This window comes from Trametes versicolor, assembly GCF_000271585.1.
Source record: "Trametes versicolor FP-101664 SS1 unplaced genomic scaffold TRAVEscaffold_3, whole genome shotgun sequence".
Lineage (NCBI taxonomy): Eukaryota > Fungi > Basidiomycota > Agaricomycetes > Polyporales > Polyporaceae > Trametes > Trametes versicolor.
Window position 1 is genome coordinate 459,276 of NW_007360323.1, and position 12,687 is coordinate 471,962.

The 12,687-nt window shown below is 58.5% G+C and overlaps 4 protein-coding genes across 4 annotated transcripts; 3 read left to right on the forward strand and 1 right to left on the reverse strand.

Annotated features, from left to right (window-relative positions):
• Positions 1–230: 230 nt before the first annotated feature.
• On the forward strand, positions 231–1,554 carry TRAVEDRAFT_162319 (GTP cyclohydrolase I). Its single transcript, XM_008037128.1, has 5 exons — positions 231–533; positions 584–778; positions 833–942; positions 999–1,171; positions 1,225–1,554. Exons 1-5 carry the CDS (start codon positions 272–274, stop codon positions 1,349–1,351), a joined length of 867 nt encoding a protein of 288 aa, XP_008035319.1. The 5' UTR covers positions 231–271; the 3' UTR covers positions 1,352–1,554.
• A 2,263-nt stretch (positions 1,555–3,817) lies between these two features.
• Positions 3,818–9,116, reverse strand: TRAVEDRAFT_34812 (uncharacterized protein; the record flags this gene model as incomplete). The annotated part of the gene is made up of 17 exons (XM_008036704.1): positions 3,818–4,031; positions 4,085–4,272; positions 4,324–4,541; positions 4,595–4,658; positions 4,710–4,867; positions 4,915–5,216; positions 5,267–5,346; positions 5,406–5,660; positions 5,713–5,886; positions 5,939–6,351; positions 6,402–6,945; positions 6,996–7,661; positions 7,717–7,815; positions 7,865–8,354; positions 8,405–8,532; positions 8,588–8,999; positions 9,052–9,116. The coding sequence occupies 17 exons, from the start codon at positions 9,114–9,116 to the stop codon at positions 3,818–3,820; spliced, it is 4,470 nt and encodes a 1,489-aa protein (XP_008034895.1).
• Positions 9,117–9,844: 728 nt separating this feature from the next.
• Positions 9,845–11,535, forward strand: TRAVEDRAFT_162322 (Six-hairpin glycosidase; the record flags this gene model as incomplete). The annotated part of the gene is made up of 8 exons (XM_008037129.1): positions 9,845–10,007; positions 10,061–10,196; positions 10,253–10,387; positions 10,438–10,511; positions 10,563–10,722; positions 10,779–10,972; positions 11,023–11,162; positions 11,227–11,535. Exons 2-8 carry the CDS (start codon positions 10,063–10,065, stop codon positions 11,533–11,535), a joined length of 1,146 nt encoding a protein of 381 aa, XP_008035320.1. The 5' UTR covers positions 9,845–10,007; positions 10,061–10,062.
• A 497-nt stretch (positions 11,536–12,032) lies between these two features.
• Positions 12,033–12,682, forward strand: TRAVEDRAFT_26938 (uncharacterized protein). The gene is made up of 3 exons (XM_008036582.1): positions 12,033–12,231; positions 12,296–12,360; positions 12,426–12,682. Exons 1-3 carry the CDS (start codon positions 12,096–12,098, stop codon positions 12,567–12,569), a joined length of 345 nt encoding a protein of 114 aa, XP_008034773.1. The 5' UTR covers positions 12,033–12,095; the 3' UTR covers positions 12,570–12,682.
• The last annotated feature ends 5 nt before the right edge of the window (positions 12,683–12,687 follow it).

A 12,687-nucleotide genomic window follows, 5' to 3' on the forward strand; every position in this document is an offset into this window, starting at 1 on the left:
TCCATATTTTTCGGTGGATACGGATTTTTCAGGCTGTGGGACGAAGGTGTCGTGTTCATGTGAAAGGAGGAAGGAAGAGTGAATGCAATGTCGAGCAGAGTGCACGAAAATTCAGCGTCTAATTTCTCACTGTGCGCCACAGCGAGGGGGACTTTCAAGCGGTGGCTGTCTCCCGGTCCCGGGTCCGCATATATTCACACCCCCGCCCACCATGTCCTTTGACGACCCCGACAGCCAACACCAGCTCTCGACTAGCCTCGAGAAGCTCAAAATGGCCCAAGACGACGAGCACAGCGCCGCCCCAAACGGCGCGCACGCACATCCACATGAAGAGCACTCCGAGTCCGAGACCCACCCGGACGGTCCGTCCTCTTCCCAGCATCCCCCGCTGCAGCTCGCAACCCCGCGCCTCCGCGACGGCCTCGGATTCCGCCCTGCGTCGGGCATCTCGACGCCCCAGTACTCCTCGAGAGCGGTCGCAGTGGGCAAGGCAAGCAGCCCGCTGCCTGACTCGAACGGGCTCGGCTGGCCAGGTCAGGACTTCCCTCCGCTCGCGCGTCTCCCGCGCTGACCGCACTAAAAGCGAAGAGCACCCACCTCCGCCTGAACGCGACCGCCGAGGAGCGCGCGGAGCGCGAGAAGAAGCTCTCCTCCGCCGTGCGCACCATCCTCGAGTGCATAGGCGAGGATCCGGACAGGGAGGGGCTGCTCAAGACCCCCGACCGCTATGCGAAGGCGCTGCTGTGGATGACGAGGGGGTACGAGGAGCGATTAGCAGGTGCGCGGCATCCGGTCCACCCGCGAATGGAAGGCTCATCTCCGTGCGCCACAGATATTATCAATGACGCCGTGTTCGAAGAAGACCACGACGAGATGGTCCTTGTGCGGGACATCGACATCTCCAGTCTGTGCGAGCATCACCTCGTGCCCTTCACGGGCAAGGTGCGCACCCCTCCGTGATCCGTGCTTCCATTTCAGTCTTGAGCGATTCGCAATAGATCGCGATTGCCTACATACCCAACAAGCTCGTCCTAGGCCTGTCGAAGCTCGCGCGGATCGCAGAAGTTTTCAGCCGGCGGCTGCAAGTGCAGGAGCGACTGACGAAGCAAGTCGCGCTCGCCGTGCAAGAGGCGATAAATCCCCGCGGCGTCGCAGTCGTCATGGAGGCGACGTAGGTTTTCCGAAGCCAAGTACAGTCGATATCTTACTGACGGACCCGTCCAGACATATGTGTATGACCATGCGTGGCGTGCAAAAGCCCGGCGCGGTCACAGTCACCTCCTGCATGCTGGGTTGCTTCCGGACACAGCAGAAGACTCGTGAAGAGTTCCTCACTCTTATTAGGCGATAGCGCCACGGTAGTCTAGACTTCCATACATACGAATCTCGGTGCCGTGTGTTCTGCGACGATTCAACTCGCGGGTCCCTAACAGTTCAACCTTGTATCACCCCCACCTGTAGCCCTTCCCCGTCGGTCCAACATCGTACCTACAATTCAACATTGCCCCACATTATACGGATCTTCTGCGTAGTGTACAGTCTGTAATATCCCGCTAAACAGCTTAAAATTGTAATTCTCTCGCATTCGCATAGGTCAGGTTCACCTGCATGTCACTCGGTCCGATTATTAGGAAGGCGAGAGACTAGCAAATTTTGAGTTGAGAGCGGCAAATCGACAATATTACAAGAAGAATCTCGATAGTACAATAACAACGTGCGATAACGGGCTACGACGAGAGATGGGCAGCTAACTAGTTCGCCGCGTCCTTGCGCGCGGCCCTAGCCTTGTCTGCAGCTTGAGGGTCGATGGGGAGCACCTTCTTGGCAAAGCCATTGTTAGCAGGGCCAGAGCCGTAACGGTCTCGGATGAGCCTAATCCTCTTGGCCGGTTGAGGCGCAGGCTCGGTGCCCGCGGGCGCATCCGTCGCGTCCCTATCGCGCTCTACAAGAAAAGATGTCAGAATATGCCCGTACACGAACGCGCGAGCGCAAGCTTACCAGACAGCGTGCGCTTCCGGGCCCCGTCCCGGTCGTCGTCGCGGGCCCCGTCTTTCCTGTCGGCAGAAGGCGCCTGCGGCGGCGCGCGACTGTCCCTGTCTGCGGGTCCCGAGATGCGAGAGCGGAGACTGCCTCCAGGGCCTGGCTCCTGTGAGCTGCCGTTCTGGCCGCCCCCAGACGATGGCTGGTCGCGCTTCCAGTCCCTATCGCGACCGGGTCCATCGCCCTTGCGGTCTCCAGAGGTCATCGCTCGGGGAGCAGACGGCGTCGAAGGCGGGAGCGACTTGGCCGACGCTGGGCCGTCAGGAATGCGCTTGTCACCCAGCTGTGGTGAAGGCGTCAGTGCTAGAGCTAGTTTCGGAACAGATTGGCAACATACCTTGGTGTCTACCGACAGGCCTTTGCCGTTTCCGTCCCCGTCGCGGTCTTTCCGTCGGCGATCAGAATCACGTCCACGTTCACGGCCTTCCTTCTCAGACGAACGACGGCTCCGGTCCTCGGTATGGTCATCCTTGCGGGACGAACGCTTGGAGGAACGGTCAGTCTTCAGGAGCGGGTGAGTTGGGGAAGGTCGAGGGATTGCCAACGATCTACTCACGTCGTCCTCGGTGCCCCTGCGCCTCTTCCCCAGAGATTCATCGTGCTGGCCACCCCGGTGTCTCCCTGTGTCTGGCCTACTCGGCAGCCCACGATCGTCGACAGCTGGCGCTGAAGACGGCGTGGCAGCGGTCCCGCGCTCACGATCCTTCCGATCGCGGTCCCGGTCACGATCCTTCTCATCCCGACGGTGGCGATCGCGATCTCTGTCGCGGTCCCGTTCGCGGTCCCGATCCCGGTGGCTGTCACCGTCGCGGTGCCGCTCGCGATCCTTGTCTTTGTCGCGCTCACGGTCCCGCTCGCTGCGATCGCGCTCGGTACCGCGGTCCCGACGCTCGCGGTCGCCGTGCCTGTCGCGGCCCCGCTCTTTGGGGTCTCGGTCGGCGGCTTCGCGAGCCTCACGAGCCTTGCGCTCGCGACGCGAAGATTCGCGTCCCGGACGTTCTGAGCGCTTATCGTCCGACTTCTCAACAGACCCCCGGCCGGAGCGACGGTCGCCACTGGCCCTGGATTCTTGACTAGCTGGTCTGGTCCCAGGTCGGCTCGTCGGAGATGGAGAACGTCGGCGTGGCGAAGGAGCACTCGAAGGCGCTGCTTGGGCGCGGGGCTCTGTTGGGGGCAGGGTGGATCGGTCGTCTCTGTCGTTGGCGTTGCGGGTAAGTTTGGCCGAGTCCCGGAGTTCTTGAGCGGACACGGTTTGACTCGGTATGCTCGGAGGAGGCATGGTCTGTTGGTTTTCTCGGCTGGGTCGTTGGTCGAGAGAGCTGAGAGCTGCTCGGGGGGAGACGGGGATAGGTTTGTTCGCGCCAGCCAGGCGCGCGGCCATGGGTTGATTGGGGGTGGATGGGCGGGAGGAGCGTGCTGAGTCTGTGACACCACTTGGTAGAGGCAACGGGGCCTTCGGAGCAGATTGTTGCGACGCAGGTTGGTCGACGTCCATTGCATCGGGGCGCGGGGAGTCCTTCGACTCATTAGCGGCCTCTGAAGATCGATGCTCTGGTCGCACTCGCTTGACAACCTCGGGTCTCGGAATACTGCTGCATATGTCAGACGCGAGCTTTCAGCAGCCAAAAGAAACACTAACCTGTCTACAACCAGCTTCATCGAGTTTGGCGTTCCTACACGATCAGGCCCGGGCGACGCGGCACTCCCGTTCGCTGCCGCAAACTGAGCTTTCGGTGCTGACGGTGCGGTTGGCGGAGCAGCAGCTGCACGACGAGGCTCAGTGGGCGCTTGGTTCGAAGCTGTGGTGACGCCGTTGGGACCCTTCTCTGCAGGAGCCGAGGGCGTGCCTGACTTGGAAGCGGGCACAACAGCGGGCTATAGTGCGCAATGACGAGTCCAATGGTTTGCATTCAAGACTAATATAACTCACTTTAGGAATAGGGTGAGGAGCAGCCCAGATTGGCTCGCGCTTCTTCAAGCCAGCGTAGTACCTGCAAGACCATGTCAGTACACACACGAGAGACAACCATCCACGACGACTTACGCCCGGCCGAGAATCTTGAGATCGCCGCGCTCTTCCTTCTCCAAGAACCTCTCCATGGCTCTCTCCAGCATGACGCCACCGTACTCGGTCACAGCTGCAACAGGGAACACCGGCAGAATCTCTTTCAAGACCACGATGGCGTTGTAGATGTGCATGAACTCCCCGGACTCGACGCACTCTATCAAGGACTGCAACACTGGGTCAACTCTCGTCCGGGATTACATGGACGTGTTACTGACCTTGTTCAGCTTCCGATGCCACTTGCGCACAACTTGCTTGAAGTCCGCCCAAGTGATTAGGTCTTCTTCCGCGATCACCGGTTTCGGCGAGAAGCGAAGCTGGAGTCCAGGCAAGAAGACAGCGGTGCCGCTGACCTTCGTCCGGTTCTCCTGCAGGAACAGCTGCTCGTCTTGGAACCACTTCGAGATGTCGGTCAGGATGCCTAGCAAGAAGCGACCTGCGCGAAACGAGTGAGATACAGCATGAGCACGGGAACTGGGAATTGCTTACCGTAGTTGCGCGCCTCGTATTCACTGCAAGAGAATACGACGACCTTGACATGATCACTCAAAAGCTGCAATAACCTATGAGCCAGCCATACGTCATGGAGGTTGCTGGGACTGACCTTGTCGTAGCATTGCAGAGTGGAGAATCCCGGCGTTCCCTGCAAGTGCATGACCTTGATGAACTGCGCACAGAAATCGGCGTCCATGGGCGAGATCAGACACCTGGGCTGCAGGCAGTACTCGATGATACAGGAGGCGAGTGTGATAGCCTTGGGATCTGAACATGCTATTAGCTATGCTCTACCCCCAGTTCATCGTACTCACTGTGAGAGAACCAGTGATGCTTCTCGCGAGCCAAGCGCTTGATCGTGAACGCACGGGCAGCGGTTTGCTCCTTCAGCTCCTGGCTGAGCATGCCGACAATGGTGTTGATCCTGTTCCGCTTATCGCGATGTGTGTTCGCGGTCATGCGCTTGGCACGGTCCGCGGAGCGGTCGGCAGAAATGTACAACGAGTCTTCGGTGCGACTCAGTGTGCGGAGCGTCGCGCACTCTTCGTCGTACTTCGCGGCGGGCGGGGACAAGTCGTACGTGGACATCTGCCAGAAAGTGAGGTAGAAGCCGGGCCTATTGAACAGTTAGCTATTGTTCAATAGGAGTGTATAGGCAACACATACCCAATGATTTCAGCCGCGTTACCAGGAGCGATCTTCTTGACATCCTCGAAGTAAGGGAAGAGTTCAGGGAGCCAAGGGTTCTGTCGATAGTCCGCATTGAGCAACGTCCCGAAGCGAAGTTGGTGTCAGATTTATTCACCTCAGGGGTGGATATTGGCGGCGTGTCAGCGCTCTCCATCGAGACGTCCATCGGCTGAGACTCAGGTGCGGTGGACTTGACTTCGCTAGTTCCCTCGCTACTCGGTGCCGGATCTGAAGTCGCACCAGGGTTCGGGGATGCTACACGAGATGCACTGGGGTTGGGTTCACGCTTGGCAGTAAGTGCGGCCTTGAGACGCTTCTCGGCTTCTTCACTCGCGACGCGCTCCTTCTCCTGCAACGCAAGGGCGGCGGCCTACGAAGTCCTGATCAGCCTTAGAATGCATGTAGGCGCGGAGGATACTTGCCAGTAGTGTCCTGTTGAAGATAGGGCGGTAGATCTGCATGCATATGGGAGCACCAATACCGTACTTCACGCTCAGATCTCCTAGCGGCGGAACGACTTTGGTAGCGTAGTCTTCGGGAGTGATGACGGTTGGAGTGGTGAGCAACTCCAAATATTGCAAGAGCACTCCGTGTGTCTAACATTGAGGTCAGCGTACATGTAAAGGTGAAAATGCCGCTTTCACTTACGGTGTCGAACAGACTAGCAAGACTCTTGAGGTATGCATCGGGAGCCTGGAAGACACAAGCCTGACGTTGTTGGGCGACCTGAATAAGAAGCGGGAGCGCGAGGGACGAGTCGAGCAGCGCTCTCCCGAGCCGGTACGGCCCCTTCAAGGTGACGTCCGCAGGATCAAGACGGGCTCCCCGAGTGCTAGAGGCGACGGCTTCGATGCGCAGTGTCGGCCCTCCAGCCATTGCGGCAATCTGTGAGTCGGACAAGCTCGGGAGGGGTTGAATGCCGGCCATCTTCCAAATGACCTCACGGAAGACGATGATCTCTGTGGTCTGGCCATTGTGCAGCTGGTGCACGATGTAGGTGAGCAGCGGCGCCAGATCAGCGCTGTACCGGCGGAAGAGCATCCCAGTGAAGGAAGCGAGGCCTGCGAAAATGGTAAATCTGTGCCCCACATACATATGCGCCCATGCTTACTCTGTAGCCAATCTGTCGTGTTGACGCCGTCGTTCTTGACCCTGTCCTTGTTCGGGTTCGCCAGCGCCTCGAGGATGATATACACGAGCACATCGAAGCCCATGATGGTCACGTAGTTCAGCGCCTGGATCACGACTCCCGCAAGGTTGTCGTACGCCATGATCTGGTTGACGGCGTTCGTGAAGAAGATGCATGGGTTGGAGTGCGCGAGCTTTGCGACGGTGCCCGAAAGTGCGTCGATCGTGTTGTGCGAGAGTCGGCGCATGATACCCTTGGACTCCCTGTCCGTCTGCACCTGGCGCACCCGCAGCTCGGGATGCGACTTGTACGTGCTTGACTTCCATTCTCCGTATAGCTGCCAGCGAAGAGTCGTCTCGAACTGGCGGACGATGTTCCAAACGTCGACGGTGCACACCGCGTTACCGCGAATGAGGGGAAGGGCGGGGAGGAGGTAGAGACGGATGACCTTGAACCAGTATAGGCGAACGGGGTCGTTGGGGTCCGGAGTGCCCGTAGCCTTCTTCGTTTCGGGATCGAGCGGGACCTGGACAAAATTAGCATCGAGAGTATGTAAGGCGGGAGAAACGAACTCACCGTAGAGAGCATATGATGCCGGCCTAGCCGTAAGAACTTTGTCAAGAACGCAGTGTCACGAGACACATGCAGACCGATGAAGCGCATCAACGGCTCGAGAACGTCAATCAGGTCATCGTAGGTAGTGCATACAGGGACGCGCTGCGTCCAATCTGGGAAGAAGAAGACGAATTCCACAGTGCTTGTACAAGGCGGCGTGGGCGCCCAGAGTGTGAGATGCGACCTTCGCTCCGGAGCTGCGACGACGCCCGAAGCACCGTAGCGCATTCGGGGCTTCGTAAAGCTCGCAGTCTTGTCTTTCGACGGGACCGTGGTATCGTACAACGGAGCGATTGAATGCTTCAGAACCCGGAGCATCAGATCGGCGACCTCAGGATACGCGTCCACGATCCAGGGGAATTTGGAAAGGATGGCTAGCGCAGGTCGCAGAGCACCCACAGCGAGCAAACCGTTCAGAAGACCCAACTTCTGATTCGGGACCTCCTTTGCCTCTTCTTTCTGAGCTTCCGGTGCAGGGGCCGGTCGTGATTTGGTGTTCGACGAACCGCTCGATTCCAGGGGTGCAGCCATCGCGAGCTGACTGATCTTGGCACCGGCTATCCGAGTCTCGACGCTGCTCAGGTATGCCTTGTGGCGGTCGGCCATTTCGTCGTCCGTAGGCCCAATCTGTAACGAGCTTGCAGTGAGCGGTGAACCTGCAGGTATAGCTGTATTCACATACATGGGGGTACAAATCCTCGAGGCGGAGGAATCCCTCTCGGATGAGGATGGCGGTCATTAGATAGAGATTCTGTGGCGTAGACTCTGCAACCTCGGGGAGCTTTGAACAGGTCAATACTCGGTACACACAAACGTATACATATACTGACCTGATAATACGTGAACTTGAAACCCAAAACTTGGGCCAGAACTCTCGCATTGCTGCTGTCAACATCGTCCAAGTGTGCGCCTGACTCGGCTTCCGCAATCTTGAGCACCTCGAAGAGACTCTTTCCCTTGAACCGGCCTGCATCCGGCTCTACGACCATATCTTCCCGCTTCACGCCACGCTGTTCTCGACGGCCCCAAGGAGAGAAGGACAGCAGCGAGATGAAGAAGCTAGAGTGGGTCGCCAGATGAACCGAGAAGATATCCAGCAGTATGTCCAGCACCCTGTTAGGGTCCAGGTCGAAGTAACCGATCAGACCCAGCGCACGTTCCCAGGTGGGCAGCGCACGGGCTTCGATCACCTCGATGGGTTCGGACGGATACCCTGTCGAAGAGGAGTGGGAGGGACCCAGACTGCTCGTGAGTTCCGCGGTCAGCTTGCTGTACCCCTCGGACTCTTCACGCAGAAGGTTGAACTTGTTCTGCTTGTAGCTGTGCTGGACGGTGAGGATAATACGAAACATGCACAACGATCGACGCACAAGAGTCCTGTGCGAGTCCTGATCTCCTTCCTCTCGAAGGCGGTCTTGTCCGCCACCAGTCCTACATTCGCCACTAGCGCTAGGTCCAGGCGCTCCCTGCAAATGTCAGGGTCGATGACCCCAATAGCCTGCGGCACGCGTCAACGGCGCGACGAGACCTGTGAAGGGCAGAGAAATGCTTACAAGGAGTCTCCGGACTATAGACTCGACGGTGGTCTTATCCGTCTCCGCATTACCCTTCGCCTTCACTACTTGGTCAACGGTGGCGGGAGACATCGTGCCCTGCTCCGCCGTACTGGCGGCGGTCTTCGCATCCCCGACGATCTCCTCGAGCTCCGAGTCAATGGCCCAGATGATGTCCACCAAGATGTCTCCGAAGGCAAGAACATTGGGGCTCTTCTCTGACGAAGCCGAGGAGGATGGGAGACCGTCCGCCACGGACTGTACGAACGCAATCACGGTGTCCACGGACAGGCTCTTTTTCGCTGGCCATGAGAGCAGGGTCGCGGATAGAATTGAATGGTAGACGGTCGTGAGCGTCGCGTTTGCGTCCGCGTCGTGTGGATTGGAATGGGGTCCGGCCACTAGTTTGCGACTGCCGCCACAACGTCAGGATCGTCGCAGGTAGAATCGGTCGCGGCACGCACCATTCTGCTTCACCTCCGCTCTCCCAGTTCAACAAACATCTTTGTGTCGTGTCGAGTATATCCATGCAGCGCCGGAGAAGGAATGGAGACAAGACAAGACCAGCGGTGAGTATAAGGAGCAAGCTGCCGCACGCTGAGTCTCGGGTGCGGCGAGCGCTGCTGTTGTGGCGTGTTTGCGCATGATGGTTAGACGCTCAATATGATGTGGACGCCGGGCTGCGCGCGGTTCGTGTCCTTTACACTCATCTCGCTTTTTGCGACGCGTTCTCCAGATCCACCAGAGTCCCGTGCAGTACGGCAGGCAAACCACTTAGACGGCGTGTCAAGCTGTGGCTGCATGCTCTCTCCATATTGCGAACGTTCGCAGCCGCGTTGTTCCTGATCAGCTGTATCTGCATCCGACATGGACGGCATGAATGGTTCGCGCTCCATCGCGGCTGTCGACGTCCCGCTTGCCGCGCGGTTTGTGCAACCTTACAAGGAGGGTATGTCCAGAGCGTATCTATCTGTGTGTCCTCGGACGTTGCACGTTGACCGCTCCGCAGCGTGACCAAAGCCACTCAACTGGCGAGCGAAACACGCGACGCGGTGTAGCTTCTGTCATGCTTCTGCCGTCACATGAGCGACGTAAGGCCGGCGAGCACGATAACAGACATGCTCACAGAACGCAAGCAACATATGCAGGGCCTGACGCTTTGAATGCGTCACCTACATACCAGGCCGCGCCGGGTACACCCTGCCGTGTCTAGTATGCTCGCCTCCGAACATAGAATTCCCCCGCACGATCAGGCAACATGCCTCCGTCCTCATTCGCCAACTTGAAAAACATCCGCGGTTCCTTGGCTTCCTCTGTCGTCATTTTACTTCCTTAGCTTCGGCCCTGCTATCGCCCTGAAATCATCCGTCCTGGTCTCGAGTGCGATATAAGGCTGGCTGGTGAGAGGCTGACTTGCGAGGTGCCTAGCTTCTCCGCTCCGTCTCCCCTCTTCCCCCCTCACGCTCGCTCTAGACATGGTTCAGTACGCTGTACTCGCCGCCCTGCTAGGCTGCGTCGCTGTCTACGCCGCCCCGACTGCCGTGACGGGCTTCAGCAATGCGGCCATCACGAAGGTCAAGTCTAACCTGCTGCAGATCGCCACCCATAGGTGAGCATTTGCGGGGCGCACACGCGTTGAGACATCTTAACTCTTGGGGGCTCTAGCTGGGAGATAGGCACGGCCATGGAGGCTTTGACCGAGCTGGAGTGGCCTGAGCTGTCGGTGTTCGGAGGCTCTTTGCCTCCCCCTGTCAAGTTGGACCGGGATACTGCATCAGACATCATCTCATGGACAACGAAGTGAGCACTCCCTTCGCCTGGCCTTTATGCGATGTCTTAACAGTTTCCAGGATCGTGAAGGCCAAGCCCGACCCGAACTCTCTTCCCATAATCGACGGAGATGGCGCTGTCGGCGACCCCGCTAGTAAGTAATACAGCTCCGCTGTTTAGAGGATACCCGCTCACATTCTTCCAGGCATCGGAGTGGCAGTCGAGCTAACGAATTGGACCCGCGCGGATCGCGGCGATCACGAGTTCTCTACAGCAGCCGGCCACCAGCTCAAATACCTGCTCGACGATGCGCCGCGCACGTCCGACGGCGCGATCTCGCACCGCTCGGACCAAGTCCAACTTTGGTAAGATTATTTCCTCTGCAGCGCATAAACCCCGGCCTGACACATGCTCGCACTAGGGCCGACTTCGTTTATATGGCCCCTCCATTTATCGCGTACTACGGCGCGCTTAAAGGCGGCAGCGGGGGCTTAAGCCTTCTACAGATTGCGTACAAGCAGTGCAAGCTCTACCGGCAGTACTTGCGGGATCCCAGTGGCTTGTGGAAGCACATTGTCCTTGGAAACGGGCAGGACTTACATCACTGGGGGACTGGTATGTCGCAATGTTGGCGTACCTGACATGGTAACTCACGCCGGGAACAGGGAATGCATGGGCCGCGGCTGGCATGCTGCGCGTTCTCCAGACCATCAGTCACTCAAAGCTCTCTTCGAAGATGCAGACCGAGCAAGCAGACCTGAAGTCCTGGATCAACGAGATCGTCAGCGCATCATGGCAGCACCAGGTACGAACCCCGCCATCCTGCCAGTCCCCGTTGATGAAACTGTGCTCATGCAGTATTGCCGCAGCACTCGAATGGTACACTCTTCAACTACATCGACGAGAGCAACTCGTTCGCCGACACCTCGTCCACGGCGCTTCTTGCGGCGGTGACGTACCGGATGGCGACCCTAACGGGCGATACCGGGCACGTCTCCGCTGCTGACAAGGCGTACAACCTTATCAAAGCTAGCGTGGACTCTAACGGGTGGCTTCGTAATACTGTCGACCCCGAAACCTTCAACTCGCCGTCGCTCGCCGGCAGCCACAGCCCGGAAGGACAAGCCTTCGTTCTGCTTCTGCACGCGGCATATCGCGACTTCAAGGCATCATCATGATGAACAACGGTTTTGTGGGGGTTGGACGTGATTATCACCACTGCGAAGCCTATGCCGGGTTGGCTCCGTCATCGTGCACAGGTAGACAGTGGGAATGCTGTATGATGTATCATTATGGGCGCTCTCGTCCGTTTGTCGACGACTCCGCCGCGGGTGACAGCACAGTGACAGCGTCTAGTGTGCACAGGGTCGCAGACATCCCAATTTGAGGTATTGCGAATACGCGTAGAGGCGAATTTGCCTGCCTGCGGTTTGGCTATGCAGCTGTGTCGCGCAGCACGAGCAGGGTCGAGGAGAGTGGTGAGGATGTCGAGGAGTTGCCGGAGGTCGCGCGAGCATGGGGACGAGAAGGCCAATCGGAGGACTGGAAGCGCTGAGTAAGCGGATAAACGTGGCTTGGAATGGGAGCGGTTGTACGGATCCCCACGGAAAGATCGGGAAGCTTGTTTGGAAAGAGGGTGAGTGAGCTCGGGCGGGCGCCTGGGGCGTTGGCTGGCTTGCTCTCAACGGTCTCCCCGCGTCCTGGAGTGCCTCTACGGCCGTCCTGCTCGTAGAGCACGATGTCTCCCCTCGTCCTCCTCTCCTTCCTCGCGTCCCTCCTCCTATGCTGCCTCTGCTTTCCCTCCGTCTGGACATCCATCACCGGCGGAGATGAGTTCGACATGCACGAAGCTGGCCTCGCGGTTGTCGCGTCTCGTGAGTCCCTCCGCCCCTTCTCCTCGAGGCTCCGCACCGACCTCCGGCTGCGCTCTCCTTATAGGCACCCCCTTCCGCGAATCTGGCCCGCCAGCATGCATGGCGAAGCTTATCATGCTCAGGCATAAGGTCAGCCCACCCGCCCGCGCTGCGAGGTTACGCCGCAGAGACTCATCTTGAGTTGTGCGCTGCAGATACAGCAGGACAACACCAAACGGCGAAACCACACGAGCCAAGCCCGACGAGTCTCACGTACATTCAACGCATCACCCGCCCGCTCACCGCGCAACGTACCATGGGTGCGCTTTGGGCGGGCATACGGGAAGCAAAATTATTGACTGTATACCACCACACCACCCTTACTACTCATCGCGCGCGCTGCTGGGGTCGCATCTGTATACCCGGAGAATATAATACCTGTTGTTGGCTGTTGTCGCACACTACCACCTCCCTGCA

Excerpts from the sequence above, each read along its gene's own strand:
- TRAVEDRAFT_162319 (XM_008037128.1), top strand. The coding sequence starts at position 272 with ATGGCCCAAGACGACGAGCACAGCGCCGCCCCAAACGGCGCGCACGCA. Across the intron at positions 534-583 it reads GAACGGGCTCGGCTGGCCAG|CGAAGAGCACCCACCTCCGC; the intron begins GTCAGGACTTCC and ends CCGCACTAAAAG. Across the intron at positions 779-832 it reads GTACGAGGAGCGATTAGCAG|ATATTATCAATGACGCCGTG; the intron begins GTGCGCGGCATC and ends CGTGCGCCACAG.
- TRAVEDRAFT_26938 (XM_008036582.1), top strand. The coding sequence starts at position 12,096 with ATGTCTCCCCTCGTCCTCCTCTCCTTCCTCGCGTCCCTCCTCCTATGC. Across the intron at positions 12,232-12,295 it reads CCTCGCGGTTGTCGCGTCTC|GCACCCCCTTCCGCGAATCT; the intron begins GTGAGTCCCTCC and ends CTCTCCTTATAG. Across the intron at positions 12,361-12,425 it reads TTATCATGCTCAGGCATAAG|ATACAGCAGGACAACACCAA; the intron begins GTCAGCCCACCC and ends TGTGCGCTGCAG.